The following is a 22,432-nucleotide window of genomic DNA, read 5'->3' as shown; positions in this document are numbered from 1 at the left end:
AGGCCTAGGAAATATGAAACTCTGTCCACAAAACTGGCTTGGGGAGCATCATAGGGGATGAGGGAGAAGGCCAGGTTAAGCAGGACCCCTCACATGTCAACCTGCCTAGAACTTCTTCCACTTTACATAATAGAATTTTCCATAAAATTTTACTTTTTTTTTTAATGTTTATCTATTCTTGAGAGACAGAGACAGAGCATGAGTAGGAGAGGGGCAGAGAGACAGGGAAACCCAGAATCCAAAGCAGGCTCCAGGATCTGAGCTGTCAGCACAGAGCCCAACAAGGGCTCGAACCACAGATCGTGAGATTATGACCTGAGCCGAAGTCGGCACCTCGCCGTAAAACTTTATTTAAAAAGCATTCTGTTCCCACAAAGTAAGGGCGAAAAACACTTGTCCAGGTGCTTTCTCTAAAGTCCTGCCCCTCGCTGCATCCACTGCCTTATGCAATGGGTTTCATCTGTGACAGAGTCAATGCCACATGAATGCTGCAATTAACATTCAGTTACATCCTATTTTGGGATAAAACACATCGTGCCTCCCCCTCAAAAAAAATCTTTCAGTGAGATACTCTAGAAATAAAAAATAATCTGGGGCGCCTGGGTGGCTCAGTTGGTTAAGCGTCTGACTTCGGCTCAGGTCATGATCTCGCAGTTGACCAGTTCAAGCCCCACTCATGGTATCTCTCTCTCTCCTTCTCTCTCTCTCTCTCTCTCTCTCTCTCTCTCTCTCTCTCGAATAAACATTAAAATTTTTTTTTAATTTAAAAAAATAAACAAACAGTAGGATAAGATTCCCTGCAGAAGCAGCAGCAGTAGCCAGCTGGCAGCCGAAGCGGCAGAGGTCACTGACCTCTGTTCCCCAGATGCCAGAAAAACGGCACACCTGGGGACCGATGCAAGCACCCAACGCTGAACTCCCCTGAGCCAGGATTCCCACATCTAAATGGACTGTCCATCTTAACTCTTCTACAACTTCAGCTTCGGTCATAAGGTACCCCTGGGTTGAATTATTTCTTTACTCCTTCCGCACCCTACTAGTTAACCGGCACCTTTCACACAGTCCAGCCAAGGGCACATCTACAAAATGTCAGTGCTACAGGGGATATGGGCACCCACACTCAGTGCCCAACTAGAGTAACAGTCATGTGTCACAACATTTCAAAGTTTAAAGCATCCAACAACCTCATCCAGATGATTCCTCTCGTCCCTATCTTTTTAGGCGCCACATTTTAAGACCCTGACTTTACAATTATAATGTCTAAAAATATTTACATTAATAATTGTCCAAGAGCTGAAATAAATACACCATGGAATTGATGTATCAATCATTAATTTGATTGTTAGCAAAGCAGTCTGACTACAAAGACATTCAATGTGGAACTGAATTCAAATACCAGGGGCAAAACATTACCTAATACGTTTTGCAGGACTTATCTACTAAGGCTCAGAACTTGGCATCAAGTATCATATGTGTCCATATATATAAAACATGGTCTTTTCCCAAAAATTATCCCTCAAAAAAGGAGACAGTTTCCTTACACTCCAGTCCTTACAAATCCTTTATTACGACAGACGGCTCTCTCACTTATCCTATCTTTAACATAATAAGAGGAAAAATCTTCAAGACAAGAGGAAATGAACAATCAGGATTACAGTAATGCTAAGCTTGATGGCAGGGGATAGAAGATCATTCCCAGAGGAGCTGGTCAGACAGGATGGGGGAGGAGGGGTAAAAGCTGCTCTTCACTGACCTAGAACCTTCTGGGGAAATGGCTGAAATCACTGTAATCAATACTAATTTGGGAGGCTTAGAGACTTCAGCCCAAAAAAATCAATTTAAAAGGGAGCAAGTAAATTCAACACATTTTTAGAATTATTCCTTAAGCTATATAACCTTATTAATGCTGTACACGAGCCTATTTTTAAAAATTGTTTTAAAAAGCAAGTAAATCATTACATTGTGATAACAGATGTAATTCCATAAAACAAATGAGGAAAAACTAAACAAATGTCTCACTGTTCAGCAAACAGTTACAACCTGGATTAAGTATCTGCTGTGAATGAACTGATAAATATGAACTGACAGTTCAGGTACAGATTCAAGAATGACACAGCTCAGTCTAGACGGAGATAAATATCACGGGCTCTCCCTGTCCTATCTTCACAGCTTGTCCATAAACTTAAGAGTTGCTCTAAAAAATAAAGTTTTGGGGGCGCCTGGGTGGCTCAGTCGGTTAAGCATCCAACTCTTGACTTTGGCTCAGGTCATGATCTCACAGTTCTTGCTTGAGACAGAGCCCCGCGCTGGGCTCTGAGCTGACAGCATGGAGCCTGCTTGGGATTCATTCTCATTCTCCCTCTCTGTCCCCCCCCCCCTCCCCCGCCAACGTAAATAAACTTAAAAAAATGATTAAAAGAAAGATTTTTAAAGAGAGAGGACTTGTGGTTACTAGAGGCAGGGGGTGGAGGAAGGGAGAAGTAGAGGGAGGTGGTCAAATGTACAAACTTCCAGTTATAAAATGAGTAAGTCCCGGGGATATAACATGGTGTAGCAGGATGACTGTTCAGTACACAGGAACATTAATTAGTTTTCAGCGAAGGAGAAATTACTGATTTTCTTTTCTTTCTCATGGTATCTACGCAAGAAGATGGATGTTAGCTGAGCCTCTTTCGGTCATATTTCACAACATATGTAAATCACACCATCATGCTGTATGCCTTAAACTTACACAGTGATGTGTGTCGATAATTTCTCAGTAAGACCAGGGAAGAAATTCAGTTTTTAAAAATACAGATCATGTGCTCTGGAAAACTACTATCAGATTCAAAAAGCATTTTTAACACGTTTTAAAACCTTTTTTTGTAAACAGACAAAATGAAGGAGATACTAATAAATCCCCAAAAGCAAGTTCTCGAATATGGCAATTTCAAGATTCTTATAACTTTTTTTTAACAGCTTTATTGTGGTGTAACTGACAAATAAAATTGTATATATTTGAAGCATATATCATGATGATCTGACATACATACTTTTGTAAAATAATTACCACAATCAGGTTAATTAACACATCCTTCACCTTACATATTTACCATTTATGTGTGTGTGGTCAATCAAAAAGTTTTGTTTTTTTTTAAAACTTATTTATTTTGAGAGAGAGAAAGTGTGAGCAGGGGAGGGGCAAAGAGAGAGAGAGAGAGAGAGACAGAGAGAGAGGGAGACAAGAAAGCAGGCTCCAGGCTCTGTGCTAACAGCTCAGACAGGGGCTCAACTCACAGACCGTGAGATCATGACCTGAGCTGAAGTCAGATGCTTAACCGACTGAGCCACCCCAATAAAAGGTGTTTCTAATCCAAAACTTGTCAGGTCTCTCTAAATTAATCTACAGAGTCAATTACCTTAAACAAAACAGCAAACACAAACTGAAGGAGGGACTTGGAAATATGATCTTAATGAATACATACGCAAGAATTGCCAAAATAATTCTGAAAATGTGAGTAATGAGGTGTTAATGGGAGAAGTAGGAGGGCTTCTGGCCTACCAAAAAACTGTAAAATGTATTCAAAACTACAGCAATTAAAACAACATGGGACTACATCAGAAACAGAGAAGTCAACACACTCGTGTGGAAATACAAGAGAACAAGTGCATTCGTCATTGAGGAAAAATTAAACCAGCAACACCAGAAGTCTCATGGCAGCCAACCTTTACTGCACTTACCAAAGGTCCACAACCCTTGAGGCCACATACTACTGCATTCTAGTTTTTTTTTAATTTTCCAAAGATAATATGGCACTTATATCATGTATTACATAACATTCCAGCAAGGTCTGGGAACATGTTTTTTTAAAACATGCAGTCTAGGGGTGCCTGGGTGGCTCAGTCACTTGAGTGTTTGGTTCAGGTCATGATCTCATGGCTCCTGAGTTCAAGGCCCTCGTCAGGCTCTGTACTGATAGCTCGGAGCCTGCTTGGGATCCTTTCTCTCCCTCACTCTTTCTTTCTCTGTCCCTCCCCTGCTCATTCTCTCTCCCTCTCTCTAAATAAACTTTAAAAAAACAAAACATAATATGCAACCTACAGCCTTCCTCATATCAGAGAAAGCCACTGACTTCTGTCCAAAGCAAAACTGCGCTCTGATCCCACCCCCTTCTGTCAACTCAGGGCTTTTGCACCAAAATCCCCCTTGCCAGTATTTTCAACCTCTACACTTCTACTATCTCCTTGCTATACCCTTCCATGGGGGGAGGGGAAGATGACCCACTTCTCAAGAACCTCCCTCTCCACCTTCTCTCTTTTACACAAAGAAAGCTTACTCAGAGAGTAATCTTTTAAAAAGAAAAAAAGGACTCTGCTGTCATGTCATCTCATTCACTCATGCAATTTGCTCCTCTGAAAGCATTGGTCTCTAAGGACTCCCTATGTGCCAAAATCAAAGGCCAAGGACTGGGGCTCATCTGACTTGAACTTTTTTGCGGACTGTGATTCTGTTGATGATTCCCCTCAGGCTCTGGGAATCACTGTCCGCTGGTTCTCCCCTCTGGCTCCTCCTTTACCACCTGTGGCTTTCCTCTGTTCACACGCAGCACCTTCAACCAATAGCCACCAACAGCTATTCCCAACAACTTCCAGTTCACATCCCCTAACCAGAGCTCTTCCCAGTGCTCTAGCTGCAAACACTGACCAGTATCTCTAACTGGACTCACCCAGACACCCCTAACGGCCTCACCAGAGCCATCATCAGCTTTTCCCAAACCCGCTCTGCATTCCCTATCTTGAGGAATGACAACACCATCCACAAATTTTGCTAATTCAGAAATCTGGGATTCATCCTAAACCCCTCCCAGCCTGCTCCCACATTAAGTTGGACACTAAATCCAATGAATTCTAATTCCTTAATACTCATCAGTCTCCTGAAGTCTCCTCCAATAGCCTCCTAATGGACCTCCTAGTCCACACAGCAGTTAGGGTAATCTTTCTAAAAATCTCAACCTGTGCCTTTTAACAGCTCCCCAGTCCCTTGTTAACTTCCTCAAGACACGTGAGCCCCATTCCTAGCTCACAACAGCCTGCACCCTAGCCTTTCCTACCTGCTTCGCATTCCCGAAATACAAGCATACCATTTACACCTCCACAGGTTTCTACCAACTGCAATGCTGCTTCTACCTGGAAGGTCCTCGCCCCGCCCCCTCTTACCAATTGGCAAATTACTATTGGCTCTTCAAGATCCAGTTTAACATAACTCTGTGAATCTACTAAAAACTACTGAATTGTACACTTTACGTACACAAATTGTAAAGAATGTAAATTACATCTCAAGAAAAGTTTCTTAATTTTCTGTAAGAAAAAGAACTCAATTTTTTTTTAAAGGGCAAAAAACAACAACGGCACTTCACAAAATAGGAAATTCAAATGACCAATAAGCATGTGAAGAGATGTTCAACACCATCACTCGGAAAAACACAAAAGAGAACCACAGTGAGATATCAATATATACCCATAATAGCCAAAATTAAAAAGAATGACTCTATCAAGTGTACCAAAGATGTAGAGCAACCGAAACTGTCACACAGTGGGAGAGGAAAGCAGTTCAATCCAACCTATTTCATAAAAGGGGAACCTGGGTGGCTCAGTCAGTTGAGCCTCCGACTTCAGCTCAGGTCATGATCTCACGGTGAGTTTGAGCCCTGGCTCAGGCTCAGTGCTGTCAGCAGAGCCTGCTTCGGGTTCTCTGTCCCTCTCTCTCTGCCCCTCCCCCACTCATGCTCCCTCTCGCTCGTGCTCTACCTCTCAAAAATGAATAAACATTAAAAAAAAAAAAAAAGATCTCATAATAAAGCTGGGGGGAAATATTTTTGCCATTACTACTAACACTAAGCATATAGCTATTGTGTAACCTAGCAATCCCACTGCTAGGGTCTATCTCCAGGAGGAATGAATGCAAATGTCCACAAAAGGACATGTGCAAGAATGTCTATAGCTGCTTTATTCATAATGACTAAAAACTGAACAAACAACACTCATCAACAGAATAGACAAGTTACTCGTGGAATATACATCCAAAGGAACACTTCAGAACAGTAACAGTGAACCACTGGTACCTGCAACAACATGGACAAATCTCACAGATGTGTTAAGTGAAAATAAGCCAGACACAAGAGAATATTCTATATGATTTCATTTCAAGAATATATTCTATATGAAGTTCAAGAACAGGCAACTAATCAATAACGATAGAGATCAGCAAAGCGGTTACCTGTGGGTGGCAGGGTATAGACTGGGGAGACACTTGAGAAATGTTATGAGGTAAGTATTGGAAGGGTCTGTATCTTGATCTGGGTGGTGGTTATTAGGAATAAAAATACATGTAAAACACATATAAAAATACATGTAAAAATCATCAAGCTGTACACTTGGGACTAGTGCACTTTACTACACACACACACATACATGTTATAATTCAATTTTTTTAACTAACAAAAAATGCACAAGTAGACTATAATAGTACTGTATTACATACTTGGAAGAGACTAGAGCATGAATGTTATTGCAACAAAAAAAAAATTCACAATTTTCCATGTACCAAATATTCATGCACCTTAAATTTACAGGCTATATGGCAAGAATATCTCAATAATATTGGTGGAAAAGTATGCATAAGTAAAAAGATAATACAGCAACATAATTGGTGGATATACAACTGATGTTTATTTCTTTAAATTTTTCTATACTGTCTTAATTTTCCACCAAGACCATATTACTACTTACTTTTAATCATTTAAAAAAAAAAAAAAAGCTATTTCAGGGCACCTGGGTGGCTCAGTTAGTTAAGCATCTGACTCAATTTTGGCTCAGGTCATGATCTCACGGTTCATGATGTGAGATCAAGCAGAGCCTGCTTGAGATTCTCTCTCCCTCTCTCTGCCCCTTCCCTGCTCACGTACTTTCTCTCAAAAATAAATTATTTTTTTAAGAAAGCTCTTTCATTAGAATAACAGTAATGCTAAAAGTAAACAAGATTTCTTCTTAATGCCTTCCTTTACCAATCAATCAAAGCACCAGCACCTACTGGTTATCTGTCCCACAACAGCCTACTGACCATGAGACACAGACATCTCTCCTACTTGCCAGTAAGAATGGGGCTTTATTTATCTTACTCTTCCTAGCATACAACACACTGCCCAGCTCTAGGAATCTGCTTCTTATATGTTTGTTACTTTGAAGTGTATTGCGGTAAGCAGAAATATTTGCTGAATAAACAATGGGTAACAAAACAAGAACTCAAAAATAAGTGATCACCTTCCCTAGGAGGTATTCCAAGGTCATGGGCTTGTGAGCTCACATTTATAACACAGGGAAGAGTTGAGGCTTACCTAAGAAAGATATCAACTTGTATGACAGCATTCCTGAATTGTCTCACCTGTGATTTGCTGACCCAGGGCCACCAATCCCATGCCTATCATTTTCGGTGGCAGCCAGAACCCTTACTACGGAGAACAGACAAGCAATAACCGACAGGATTCACCCACCAACAGAAAGTCAAAAGCCTAAAAGATACAGTGCAGAATCCCACCACCAACAGCACACACACAGATCACAGACATGGTGCAGAGGAAAAAAAGACAGACAGAGGGAAAGATATACACAGAAAGAGGGAGAGACCAAGCTGCTAACCTGCTAGGAAGTCCAAGTACAACAGTAAGTTCTCCAGCAATCATTCTCTTAGATATTTACCCTATAGAAATGGACACACGTTCACATAAAAACCTATGCATGAATGTTCGGCAGCTTTACTTTTAAGAATCAAAAACTAAAACTATCCAAACATCCTTAACAGAAGAATGGATAAACTGGTACATTCATGCCATGAAATACTACTAAGCATTAAAAAAGAATGAGCTAGTGATACACCCAACAACATGGATGAGTATCAAGGGCACCATGCCAAGTGAATAAAGTGAATCTCAAACAGTTACGTACCATATAATCCCACCTATACAACAATCTCAAAGTGGCAAAACTCTTGCCAGGGGTTAGGGCTAAGGGCAGGGAACAGGAGGGAGTTTCCTTGTGGTAATAAAACACTTCTGCATCCTAATCCTGATGATGACTACACTAATCCACCCAAGTGATCCATCTGAGAGAACAACACACAGAGAATACAAGTAAAAACTGGTGAAATCTTACTTCAGTTAATAGCACTGTGGCAATGTCAAGTCCCTGGGTTTGACAATGTTCTATGATCATGTAAGATATCACCACCAGGGGGAAGCCGGATGAAGGGTACACAGGGAACTCTGCACTATTTCTGCAACTTCCTGGGAGTCTTAGGATTTCAAAATGAAAAATTTTAATTTAAAAAAAAGGAGTCAAGGGGTGCCTGGCTGGCTTAGTTGGTAAAGCATGTGACTCATGATCTCAGGGATGTAAGTTCAAGCTCCATCCACATTGGGTATAGAGATTAAAAAAAACAAAATAAATGAAGTGAAATGAAATGAAAAATAAATAAAATTAAAATTAAAATTAAAATAAAATAAAAATGTTTAAGGGAATTAAAAGATAATTTATAGCCAAAATGTGGAAAGAACCTGAATGTCCATCAACAGATGAAGGGATAAATAAAATGGGGTGTATCAATAGAATGAAACAGTATTTAGCAGTATAAAAATATGAAGTACCAATACATGCCTCAACATGGATGAACCTTGAAAACATTATGGTAAGTAAAAAAAAAAAAAAAAAATCAGACACAAGACTGATATATTGTATGACTCCATTTATATGAAATATCTAGAATAGGTAAGTTCAGAGAGACAGAAAACAAAGTAGGAGCAGGGGAGAATGAATTGTGACTGCTAAATAAAGTAAGGGGTTTACTTGGGGGGTAGGGCGGTGCAAATGTTCTGGAATTAATCATTGTGACCACTGCACAACCTTGTGAATATACTAAAAAGCACCAAATTATATATTTTGAAAGATAAACCTTATAGTATGTGAATTATGTATCAATGAAAAAGTTACATGCTTGGGGCACCTGGGTGGCTCAGTAGGTTAAGCTTCTGACTCTTGATTTCAGCTCAGGTCATGATCTTGGGGTTGGTAAGTTCAAGACCCACGTTGGGCTCTGTGCTGACAGTGTGAAGCCTGCCTGGGATTCTCTCTTTCTCCCCCTCTCTCTGCACCCCCTACCCCTCAAAAATAAGGATTAAAAAAAAAAAGTTACATGCAGGAAAAAAAATACATCCTTAAAAATTTTAGACATACATTCATGCCCCAAAGCAACACTATCCCAAGCCACGTGATTTAGCTAATTCTTGAGATTCATGACTGAATGACACTATGATCCTTCCCTGCTGCCTGTTACTCACAAAGCAGCACAATTAATATTCCGCAAACTAAACTCACTGGAACAATCTGACGAGATTAAAATCCTGACTCAGCTAAGTAGAGAAATCTTAATGGTATTCCTGACAACCACAAACTCCAGTTTACTAAAAAGTAGCCTATAGGAACTGGCTCAATTCATAAATGCTCACAGAATTAAACCGAATGAAAATGAATAAAAAGCCAGCTTACCTATACAGGGAGATAATAACAAAAGTAGATCATATTACATCAAGCCAGGCCCATACTGTCACATAATTTAGGTCTGCCAATCATTATATTTATACAGTTTGAAATTAGACCTATTACTCCTTCTCCTCTGGAGAAGCAATCAAAAAGCAAAAACAGTGGGCATGAGGAGACCTGGATTGTGGTCCAAACTATGCTAATTGCAGGACTTTAACCTGTCAGGGCTGAATGTAACATGAGGAATTCTTCTCAGACCAGCAGCCTCCTACAGTTCCTTCCATCACTTCTCTCCAGCACCACTGCTGCCACCCTGAACCAAGTCACCCGGGTTTCCCAGCTGGACAGAAGGTCAGCTTCCAGTTTCTGCTTCTCCCTGACCCCTAACAATCCGTCCTCCAAACCGACAGCCAGTGCTTTATTTTAAAACAGGAACCAGATCTTGTCACTCCCATCTGTAAGCCTCTCAATGGCCAACAGGACAAGGCCCTACCCACTCTCATCCCCCCCCCCCCCCACCAGCTACCATCTTCTTCCGTGGCACTCCGGTCACCCTGACCCTCAGGTTCCTCCAACATTCCTAGCCCATATATAGAACGGGCTCCCCCCACTCCCCTCCACTCCTCCTCATTCCACTTCTCAAATGTCGCCTCCTCAGAGACTGAAGTGTGGATTCTAGTCCCCGGCTGCCTGTATTCAACTTACCAACGGGGCATGATACTTGTTCATCTGTAAAATGGCAATTAATAACAAGCACCCACCGTATAGTGGCGTCACAAGGAAGAAAAGGCCATAAAGCTATCAGCACAGTGACTGGCACAGTGACTGGCACAGTGTTCAAATGTCATCTATCACTATTACTTGAGGCATCCTATCTTATTTTTGTCCCTATCTCTTAGCACTATCTGCAACTGTAATCTTGATTTGTTATCCTCTTTGGGGTTCTCCCCCAACGCCCACTGGTTGTGACCTTCAAGAGCAGCTTTGTTTTATTCAAAGCTCTACCACCATCTCCAAGGAAAGGCATGCAAATACTTGCTGAACATATGAGTGAATAAATCATATCAAGCATTCCTTTAAAATAATGTCTTAATTCAAAGAATTAGGCCAAAAAAATGGCATTTCATTAATCAGTTATGTAATTGGGCTGGTCTCCTCTTGTTAATTACCTTGCAGACCAACCAATTCACTTAGCGATGCCTGGGGGCTTCTCCCTCAAATCTTATCACATCGACACAATGGACAATGGAAAGCGCTGGAAGATTAATTCGTGAGAGTAACAATTGAATACTGTGGCTATACACTAACTCTTTATAAACGTATCACATAAATCCAAACTGCAGCACACCAAAAAAGGCTCTTGGCCATTAGGAAAGTCATACCCTGAAATATGAAAATATGAAACACATGGTGACTTACCTAAAACTGCTTTTCTACATGTATGCCCACACATAACATACACATGTATGTTACATACATATGTACACACACACAGCCATTCCCAAAACTGGGGACATAATTTTTTCAATTCCTTTTTACCTTTCTAGACATAATGCACTCTGCGATAAATGCTTTAAATTTAAAGTTGGTTTTAAAACCCAATACTCAAGTTCCTAAATATTAGTTCTCCTTACTCATAGGCTAATCTTCTGTCATTCCAAGGAAATCGCAAATTTAAGGCTCTGACTTGAAAGCGAGCATTAATCTTTTTAAAGCATCTCGAAACTACCGTATCCACCCTGATTTAATATCTTAAGAATCTACTATCCGATTTAACCCACCAGTTTCTCAAGTCCTTAATAAGTACTTTTCCTGTCACTCTAGTTTTTTTTTTTGTGTGTGTGTTGTTTTTTTTTTTTTTTACGAAAGGCATTATTATATCAAGATCCACATTTTGAGAAACCCTGAAAATACTTTTCAAGTTATATTCCATCTGGAGTGAACGAAAATCGTGTCCTGATATACCAACCACCGCGTTCGCAGCGCCTCAGGCAGTTTTTATAGATGCCACCAAAGGGTATGAAATTCACTAGTCTGAGACCCAGGCGGGGCGGGAAGGGGGAGGCCCAAGAATGCTGCAAGGTAGTCCCCCAAAGGAAACAAAAACAAGAAATGTCTCGTGATGTTCAAGAAGGATCACGGTCTACCATTCCCTACAGTAGGGCAAAAATACCAGAGAGCCTTGCTTGCTCAAAAGGAAGAGTGAAGCCACAAATCTAGAAGGAGTAAAGCTGTGGAACGCTGCTAGGTTCTGAGGATTAAGAAACGGGAAGGAGCGACGCCGCGGCGCTCTGCGGTCTCGGAGCAGCTCTCCAGGAAAGGCTCATCTCGGGGCGCCGGCCGCTCCCACTCCGGTCCGCGGCCAGGCTGGAGGTGGCCGCCGGCTGGCACGTTTTAAATACCACCACCCCATTCATCAACACCCCGGCACAATAAGGGCCGGGGAACCGCGCCCGGGACCGCCCGCGCACACGCCCACCGGCCCCCGCGCAGCCCGCGACCCGGGCGCAGCCGCCGCGAAGCAAAGTGACGCTCGGCCCGAGCAGAAAGTTTCGAATAAAAAACCCGAGCGCCGAAACGCACAGGTCTCTGGGCTGAACTCGCGCCAGGAACACGCCCCAGGCAAACCACTTGACAACCAGCTCGGGTTTTCGGCAGAAAAGGCCGAGAGGCGGGGGCCGGGGAGGAAGAGAAGGCCGGCCACACACACACACACACACACACACACACACACACGCACATCACTTTCTCGCACACTCGGCTCCTCTTCCTCGTGGGCCGCCGCGTCCAGGTGCGACCCACGCAGCAGCCTCACGCCCGCACACGGCGCGGCAGGGCCAAGGAGGCGGACGCCAGCGCCCCTCCCGGGAAGCGCCCGCGACCCCCGGGCCAGCGCGGCGCGCAGGGAGGGTGCGCACGCTCACCGCCCCCCCCACCCACCCCACCCGCCCACGGCCACCCCGGGCCCGGGGGTCCGGGGATGCTCGGCGGGCCGGCCGCGGGCTCGCACGCGCCCCTCCCCCGCCCGCCCGCCCCTCCCCCCGGGCCGCCCGCAGGGCGCGCAGGAGGCGAGCGCCGGCGTCCCGGGGGATCAGCCCTCGGCCCGGGGGGGATCCGGGCAACTTTCCCCTCCGTGGTCGCGGGCTGCCCTGGACCGTACGGGGGCAGGGGCCCCGGGTCTAGCGCGACGTGGACTCACTTTTTCGGATGTTTCTCTCTTTTCGGCCTCCGCTTTCGGGCCTGAATGGCCAGCACTGGGGAAAGAGAAGACACACATTAACGGTCGGGCCGGTCGGCCTGCGGGGCCGCGTGGCGGGGAGGAGGGGACGCCGCGGGCCACTCACCTTTCCGGGAGCTCATCCCGACGCGGCGGAAGGGGGGGCGGGGGGCTTCGCGGCGGCGGCGGCGGCGGCGACGCGGGAGCCGAGCCGAGCCGAGCCGGGCTGCAGCCTCCACTCGCTCCGCCAGCCGGGAGGAGGCGGGAACCGCGCCTGCGCCGCCGCCGCAGCCGCCGCTCCCGCGGGGGGCCCAGCGAGACCCGCCCCCGGCCGGCCCCGCCCCCGCCCCGCCCCCACCCGCCCGGTGGGGTCCGGACCCCCACGCCGAGCCCTCCTGCGCACCCCGCACCCACCCGCCTGCCCCACCTGTGCAGAAGTGACCCCCCCCCCGCGACCACCGCCACTCCCGCCCACGGCGTCCCCCGCCCCAGCCTGCGGCCGGGGCCTCCGCCTCTTGAGCCCCCGCAGCCGGCCCAGGCCTCCCGCCTCTCTCGGGTACCCGGCCCGCGCGACCCTCCCTCTCCAGCCACAGCCTCTCTCCTACGCACCCCGGCCGGTCGCGCCACCCGCCTCTCCATGCGCCCTTCCTTGGCCGGCGCCTCCGCGGGTCTCACACCACCTCTCTTCGCGCGGCCTCTTCTCCCCCTTTGCACCTCTACATCCTTGCATCCCCATGAGCGCCGCTTCCTCGTCTCTGGCGGGTGTGGAAAGGGCACAGGACCAAGAGCGGGGAGACCTGGGTCCTTCACCAGCTGTGTGACCTTGGAGAAGTCATCTTATCTCTCACCTTTACTTACCCCCCAGGATTGTTTGAGTTTAATGAGGGAAAAGATGCAAATTGCATGGAAAGTAGGACGAAGTTTTTGCACCTGAATTAAAGCCCAGCTCAGAAAACACCAAGTGTCTAACAATTTAACACAACAATCCCACCAAACAGTTATTGTCTACATCTTACAACGAGGAAATTGACCCCTAAAGAAGTTGAACAGTTTGCCCAGCGATGATGATTCAAATATAGGCCTAGCTGACTGCAAAGACTTTCCAAAGTCTTATTAGGGAGCTATCATGCTCCCTAATAAAGATAGGAATCAAGGTGATAGCAGGACAGAATGATAACTGCAGTGTTCCTTTGTTTGTTTATATAATTATAATGTTTTGGAAAGGTATCCATCCCGACCATTTACTCTTCTTTGGTTGTCCAACTGTACTCGTAACTCATAAAAGGATCTAGTCTTATTCTGAAGATGGCAAACTCAACAGAACCCGGACAGCGCTGCTTAGACACCACGAACCTTTCACTTTCTCAGCTTTTTTTTGTTTTGTTTTTATTTTAATCACGTGGTGCTCATCGCCACAAGTGCACCTGTTAATCCTAACCCCCATCACCTACTTCAGCCATCCTCCCACCCACCTCCTTCTGCTGACCATCAGTTTGTCCTCTATAGATAAGTACTTTCTCAACTTTTATTTCTGAAACTATCAACCCTACAGAAAAGTTAAGAGAAAAATATAATGAACACCCATATTAACCCACATTCGCCAATTTTTAACACTTCATCACATTTGCGTTCCCTGTATGTGTGCATGTGTAGTTTTCTTTGTTTTGTTTTTGCGGAATCACTCAAGTTTTCGCAAACAATGTTACCCTCTACCCTTGGAATTTCAATAAGTATTAACTAAGAACAAAGATATTTTACATCAACGAAATTCCATGATCTTAACAAGAAAATTTAATATTAATATAATACTACTATCTGCAATATACAGAGGCCATATTCAAATTTTCAAAATGTCCCTTTTAGCAGGCTTTCTTCCAATGCAAGATACAATCAAAAATCATGTATTACATTTAATTGTCATGTCTTTTTAAACTCCTTTAGTCTAGAATAATCCCTGGTTGTTGGGTTGTTGTTGTTTTTTTTTTTTTTTTCTTTTATAGCATTGACTTTTTTTTTTAAGAATCCAATTCTACTTTTCTACAGGACATTTCTGTTTCCACTCTGTTCCCTATTAGATTCAAATGAAATAATTTTGTCAGGTACACTATATGGATGATATTGTGTCCATCCTCAGTATGTTGGAGCAGGAGGGAAATGATGTCAGTTTGTTCCATTATTAGTGATGTTACATGTAATCATTTTTCTATGGTAAAGGTAGCTTTTTTTCTTTTATACCTAGAAAAGTAGTCTATGGGGGCACCTGGGCACCCAGTCAGTTGAGCATCAGTCTCAATTTTGGCTCAGGTCATGATCCTAGGGTCTTGGGATCAAGCCCTATGTCAGGCTTTGCACTGAGCAGGAAGCCTGCTTGGAATTCTCTCTCTCTCTCTCTCTCTCTCTCTCCCTCTACTTCTATTTCTAACTCTATCTCTTCCCCCCTCTGTCCCTCCCCCCGTCTCAAAAATAAAAAAAAAAGAAAGAAAAGCAGTCTATGTAAAAAATTGGTAAAGGACTTGAATATACGTTTCTCCAAAGATACACAAAATGGCCAACAAGTACATGAAAAGAAGCTCAACAACATTAGAGAAATGCAAAGCAAAGCCACAATAAGATACCACTTCGCACGTACTAGAATGACCATATTCCTTTTTTTTTTTCAAAAAAATTTTTTAACGTTTATTTATTTTTGAGACAGAGAGAGACAGAGCATGAACAGGGGAGGGTCAGAGAGAGAGGGAGACACAGAATCTGAAACAGGATCTAGGCTCTGAGCAGTCAGCACAGAGCCCGACGCGGGGCTTGAACTCACGGACCGCGAGATCATGACCTGAGCTGAAGTCGGACGCTTAACCGACTGAGCCACCCAGGTGCCCCCATATTCCTTTTTTAAATGGCACATAAATGTTGGCAAAGATCTAGAGATACTGGAACGCTTGTACATTGCTGGTGGGAATGTAAAATGGTGCAATCATTGTGGAAAACAGCCCCACAGTTCCTCAAAAAGCTAAACATAGAATTATCACCCCTAGGTAGACATCCAAAATAAATACAAACAGGTACTCCAATCCTTGTACACAAATGTACGTGGCAGTACTAATCACAGTAGCCAAAAGGTTAGAAACAACCCAAATACCCATCAGCATATGAATGGATAAACCAATTGTGTTTCAGACATACAATGAAATATTTTTCAGCCCATTAAAAGAACCACGAAGAAAAAGAAGGAAAGAATGAAAACGAATGATACATGCTACAATGTAGATGAACCTCAAAACATTATGCCAAGTGAAAGAAGCCAGACACAAATGGTCTGTTTCATATTGTATAATGCCATTTATATGAAAACATCCAGCATAAGCAAATCCAAAGAAAGCAGATTGGTGGTGGCTAGTGGCCGGGTGGAGGAGGGGAAATGAGGAACAACCAGCTACACGGGTACAGGTTTTCTTTTGTAGTGATGAAAACGTTTTGGAGCTGGAAAGAGGTGTATTGCACAATTACAATATTGTAAACATGCTAAATGAATTGTGCACTCTAAAATTGTTAAGATCGTGGGGCACCTGGATGGCTCAGTCAGTTAAGCGTCCAGCTTTGGCTCAGGTCACGATCTCACTGTTCACGGGTTCGAGTCCTGCATCAGGGTCTGTGCTGATGGCTCAGAGCCTGGAGCCTGCTTTGGATTCTGTGTCTCCCTCTCTCTTTGCCTCTCCCCCACTCGTGCTCTGTCTCTCTCTCTCTCTCTCTCTCAAAAATAAATAAACATTAACAAGATTTAAAAACTTAAAAAATAAAATTGTTAACTTCATGCTATGTGAATTTCATCTCAATTAAAAAAAAATTCTGTAGCACCTGGGTGGCTCAGTTGTTTAAGCATCCGACTTCAGCTCAGGTCACAGATTCGTGGGTTTGAGCCTCACTTTGGGCTCTGTGCTGACAGCTTGGAACCTGCTTCAGATTCTGTGTCTCCCTCTCTCTTTCTACCCCTCCCTCACTCATGCATGCACACGCTCTCTCTCTCTCTCTCTCTCTCTCTCTCTCTCTCTCTCAAAAATAAATAAAAATAAACATTAAAAACAAAATTCTGTGAGGGTAATGCTTTGAGACTGAGTGTCCTTCCTCAAGAATCTTTCACACTGTGGATTAGCATCCAGTGATGATGCTTGCCTGGATCAATTATTATTATAGTGGTGGTAGAATATTGATATTATAATCCTAACATTCCATCTGTTCCATCTATATTAATTAGGTGACAGTCTTCTCTAAGGAAGACCTTTCATTTCTCCTGCCATTCCTTTGTTCTCTGTTTTCAGCTTGTTCTTTGTTTTGTCAACTGACAGTTGACAGTAATTACTGTCACTTTGATTTTTGATCTTGAATTGTTCCATATTTGACCACAAAAGACACTTCCAACTTGCAGTGTCCTTTGGACATGTCCCCATGGGTTTTTGAGCACCTCTTTACTTTCTGGCATGTTCCAGGAAACCTTGTCCTTTCCCTGACCTGATCTCAGAAACATCATGAGTCCAGTCTTAGCTCCTTCTAGAAGGTGATTAAAAGCTTTGAAGCCAAAGAAATGTGAGTTTGAAACCAGTTTCTTTTATTATTTTTCACAGCTTTATTGAGATATAATTCACATACCATACAATTCACCCACTTAAAGTGCAAAATTTAATAGTTTTTAATACATTCACATCCACAACTAATTTTAAACATTTAAAATTAACAATCTAATTTTAAAATATTTTTGTCACCCCTAAAAGAAACACCATATCCATTAGCAGTCACTCCCCGTTTCCCCCAACCTTCCCTGCCCAAGCCTTGGACAAGCACTAATCTCCTTTCTCTCTCTATAGACTTGCCTGTTCCAAACAGATCATATAAATGAAATCATATAACATGTGTCCTTTTGTGACTGGCTTTTTTCACTTACCTCAATGTTGTAACCAATTTCTGCTACTTAATTTCTGCATAACCTGGGACAAGTTACCTAATTACAACATCTGGAAAATGGTAATCATATTAATACTAATCCTCCTGGGTCAATATGATAATCAACTAACATAAGTAAGTATTCAGTACACGGTAATTATCATTAACATTACATGGGAGGCACATACCCAATCTCTTTGCTAGATCTTTTGCATTCATTTGTTCAACAAATAATTACCAAATACCTATTATGTAGCAGTGTTCTAGGTACTGAATCTACAGCAGCGTACAAAGCACACAAAGATCTCCCTGCCCACATGGAGCTCACATTCTATTGCCAGAAGCAGAAAATAAACAAAATAAACATGGGAATTGTAGATTATGATTACTAGATGGCCATACCATCTATGAAAAGAAAAAAAAAACTGAAAAACAAACACCAACCTTTTGAGACTTAAGAAAAGTCTCACTGATGGAATACTACGTGGCAATGAGAAAAAATGAAATATGGCCTTTTGTAGCAACGTGGATGGAACTGGAGAGTGTGATGCTAAGTGAAATAAGCCATACAGAGAAAGACAGATACCATATGGTTTCACTCTTATGTGGATCCTGAGAAACTTAACAGGAACCCATGGGGGAGGGGAAGAAAAAAAAAAAAAGAGGTTAGAGTGGGAGAGAGCCAAAGTATAAGAGACTGTTAAAAACTGAGAACAAACTGAGGGTTGATGGGGGGTGGGAGGGAGGAGAGGGTGGGTGATGGGTATTGAGGGGGGGCACCTTTTGGGATGAGCACTGGGTGTGGTATGGAAACCAATTTGTCAATAAATTTCATATATAAAAAAAATAAAAAAATAAAATAAATAAAAATAAAATAAATAAATAAATAAAAAAAAAGAAAAGTCTCACTGAAAAGCTAAGAATGAAAGGCCCCAAGGTGATTTTGTCAATCTTTTTACTTCTATAAATTAGGAGAGAAGTATATTTGCCACCTAGAGTATTTGTGAATTGCTTTGAATTTATTGAATTAAAATACACCAACCAAATTATCAATAAACAATTTACACATCCTATATTAGGTGCTTACAGAAAGAATGATAGATTATAAACCTAGTCTCTGCAAATTCAAAAATGAAACATTTCAGGGCGCATGGCTGGTGCAGTGCATACAGAGCATGTGAGAATCTCAGGGTCAGTGGCAAGTTCAAGCCCCACAGTGGGTACAGAGCCTACTGAAAAAAAAAATTAAAACAACTAAAAATTTATTTGATATGCATCATAGTTTCAAATAACATTTTAAAGGAAATCAGGGGCACCTGGGTGGCTCAGTCGGTTGAGCGTCCGACTCTTGATTTTGGCTCAGGTCGTGATCCAAGGGTCATGGAATGGAGCCCCACATCAGGCTCCATGCCGAAGATTCTCTCTCACTCCCTCTGCCCCTCTCCCCTGCTCACTCTCTCCCCCAAAAATATAAAAAAAAATTTTTTTAATTTAAAAATAAATAATTTTAAAGGAAAAAAAAGAAACAGAGAATAAAAGTTTTTTTGTATATGTTTTATTCTTAGTTTTCTTTTTTTTTTAAATTTTTAAGTGCTTATTATTTTTGAGAGAGAGAGACAGAGACAGAGCACAAGCAGGGGATGGGCAGAAAGTGAGGGAGATACAGAATCCGAAGCAGGCTCCAGGTTCTGAGCTGTCAGCACAGAGCCTGACACGGGGCTCGAACCCACAAACGTGAGATCTTGACTTGAGCTGAAGTTGGACGCTTAACTGACTGAGCCACACAGGCGCCCCAGTTTTTTTTTTTTCAAGTAAGATCATTGTGGGTCTCAAACTCACAATCCTGAGAGTATAAATTTAATTATTTTATTTTACCAATATTTATTGCTAATAAAAATAATCATAAGGATATTATAATTAAGAAGGGGAAGTATTAGAACTGGATATATCTTACGGGCACCTGGGTGGCTCCATCAGTTGAGCAACCTTTTTTTTTTTTTTTAATTTTTTTAACGTTTTATTTATTTTTGAGACAGAGCATGAACGGGGGAGGGGCAGAGAGAGAGGGAGACACAGAATCAGAATCAGGCTCCAGGCTCTGAGCCATCAGCACAGAGCCCAAGGCGGGGCTCGAACTCACGGACCGCGAGATCGTTACCTGAGCTGAAGTTGGACGCTTAACCAACTGAGCCACCCGGGCGCCTCAAGAAACCAACTCTTAATTTCCACTAAGTTCATGATCCCAGGGTCATTGGATGAGACCCCATGTCTGGCTCTGCACTGGAAGTGGACCCTACTTAAGATTCTCCCTCTCCTGGGTGCCTGGGTGGCTCAGTCAGTTGGGCGGCCGACTTCAGCTCAGGTCATGATGTCACTGCTCCTGAATTCGAGCTCCGCTTCGGGCTCTGTGCTGACAGCTCGGAGCCTGGAAGCTGTTTCGGATTCTGTGTCTCCGATCTCTCTCTGCCCCTCCCCTGCTCGAAGCTCTGTCTCTCTCTGTCTCCCAAATATAAAAAATAAAAAACATTAAAAAATAAAATAAAATAGATTCTCCCTCCCCCTATGGGGTGCCTGGGTGGCTCAGTTAAGCGTCTGACTTCAGCTCAGGTCAAGATCTCAGCTTACGGGTTTGAGCCCTGCATCAGGCCCTGTGCTGACAGCTCGGAGCCTGGAGCCTGCTTCAGATTCTGTGTCTCCTTCTCTCTCTGCCCCTCCCCTTCTCGTGCTCTGTCGCTCTTGAAAATAAAGAAACATTTTTTTTTTTTAATTTTAAAAAAGATTCTCCTTCTCCCTCTCTCTGCCTCTGCCCTGCTAGCGTGCACACATACACATACACTTTCTCTCTCTCTCTCAAAGAGAAAAAGGAAAAAAAACAAAAAAAAAAAAAAAAACAAAAAAACAACTGGATATATTTTTTTCTCTGTGCTGTCCAAAAGTAGTGAAAAGGAAATACATATGCATTTTTCCCCAGCCAAGTACAACAGAATTCAAGATGAACATATCATATTAATTTTTACTAAATATAAGAGAAAATTACAGAACGCTGTAAACCCAATTACACACTAATGTTTCCAAGTAGAGCTACTAAATCATACTGTATCTTAGAAGGTATATTTAGTATGTCATAGAATTGGAAACAGACTTGAGAGCTCATATAATCCACCTTCCTTCAGGCCTTTAGTAGATGAGAACCTAGCCTTTTTCCAAAGGCTTTCTAACGCTTTTACATTTCTAGGAAAGTTTCCTTGTATCTAATTTATACTTTCTAGTATGAAGCTTAAGCATGTCTCTTTTTTTCATGTGTCCTTTCTTTTTATTTATTTATTTTTTTAATTTTTGAGACAGAGAGAAACAGAGCATGAGTGGGGGAGGGGCAGAGAGAGAGAGGGGGAGACACAGAATTAAAAGCAGGCTCCAGGCTCTGAGCTGTCAGCACAAAGCCCGACATGGGGCTTGAACCCACGAACCGTGAGATCATGACCTGAGCTGAAGTTGGACACTTAACCAACTGAGCCACCCAGGCGCCCCAAGCCTGTCTCGTATTATTTCATTACAGCATATTTCTCAGTGACATTAGTACCACTAAAGCAGCAATTTCACCCAGAAGTTAGTGCAGAGTAATAGAGCCAGACTGGCACAGTTGAAACCCTAGTTTTATCATTCACTATCTTGGTAACGTTGGGCAAGTTACTCACATTCTCTGTGCCTCAGCTTCCTGATCCAAAAAATGGGGATAGTATTAACTACCTTATATATTTGTTGTGAGGATTCAATGAGTTATTTCACATAAAATGTTTAGAGAAGGATCTAATTGTTCAATAAATATTAGCTGTACTTATATATATGCACATTAAGACATGCATTGCTAATCTATTGCTGCATGACAAATTTCTCCCAAATTTAGCAACTGAAAACAACAAACGTTTATTATCTCACGATTTCTGTGGTCCAGGACTTTGGGAGCAGTTCAGCTGGAAAGCGAAGTTGTCACTGGAGGCCGCTGTCATCTGGAGGCTGGAGGAAGGCTGAGAGATCTGTTACCAAGATGGCTCACTCACATGGCTGTTAGCAGGGGGTCTCAGATCCTCACTGGCTGTTTCAGGGAGACCTCACTTCCTCCCCCTGATCTTTCCATAGGGCTGGCTTGAGTGTCTGGCTTCCCCTGGAGAGCAAGGAAGAAACTTGACTGCCTTTTGTGACCTACCCTCAGAAGTCACAATCCATCATTTTCACTACATTCTATTCCTGAGATGCAAGTACAGCACATGCTTAGAGGAGGGGCCGGAGAGCATTTCTTGAAGGGAAGCCGAACGGACCATGTGGACATATTCTTTAAACCACCACCAGGGGTCATTCCGTCTTTCTTTTACTGCCTCTGATTTGCAAGTGAGCATCCTTATAGACCCCTCATTTGGCCATTGTCTGAAGAGTAGAAATGAAAGAGAATTCTCAGTCCAACACTCAGACTAAAGAAAAGGGAAGGTTGACTAGATTATCTACAGAACATCATCAATAGTAATAAATTTGTCATAAATGAAATGCCTACTGTATATAAGACTCTTACATAAGCCAGTGAAAAATGACGCCTGGGGGCGCCTGGGTGGCTCAGTGGGTTAAGCAACTGACTTCGGCTCAGGTCATGATCTCGCAGTCCGTGGGTTTGAGCCCAGTGTCGGGTTCTGTGCTGACAGCTCGGAGCCTGGAGCCTGCTTCAGA

The 22,432-nt window shown here is 43.0% G+C and overlaps 1 protein-coding gene across 19 annotated transcripts in view; it reads right to left on the bottom strand.

The window, feature by feature from the left end:
* SRPK2 (SRSF protein kinase 2) overlaps positions 1-21,865 on the bottom strand; it is a 256,095-nt gene extending 234,230 nt beyond the window's left edge. For 11 of the 19 annotated variants that reach the window (XM_023250274.2, XM_023250277.2, XM_023250278.2 and 8 more), the window contains exons 1-2: positions 13,397-13,538; positions 12,770-12,824 (exon numbers count right to left, since the gene is read on the bottom strand). In XM_023250274.2, the coding sequence (XP_023106042.1) occupies positions 12,770-12,824; positions 13,397-13,523 (182 nt within the window). In that variant the 5' untranslated portion in view covers positions 13,524-13,538. Of the gene's footprint in view, positions 1-12,769; positions 12,825-12,914; positions 13,070-13,396; positions 13,539-21,652 lie in introns of those variants that run through there. The other 8 variants (XM_023250276.2, XM_023250281.2, XM_023250282.2 and 5 more) reach the window with 7 other exon arrangements.
* Between the last annotated feature and the right edge of the window lie 567 nt (positions 21,866-22,432).

This window comes from Felis catus, chromosome A2 (assembly GCF_018350175.1).
Source record: "Felis catus isolate Fca126 chromosome A2, F.catus_Fca126_mat1.0, whole genome shotgun sequence".
Taxonomy (NCBI): Eukaryota; Metazoa; Chordata; class Mammalia; order Carnivora; family Felidae; genus Felis; species Felis catus.
Note: the sequence above shows the minus strand (reverse complement) of the source record. Positions and strands in the feature narration are given on the sequence as shown.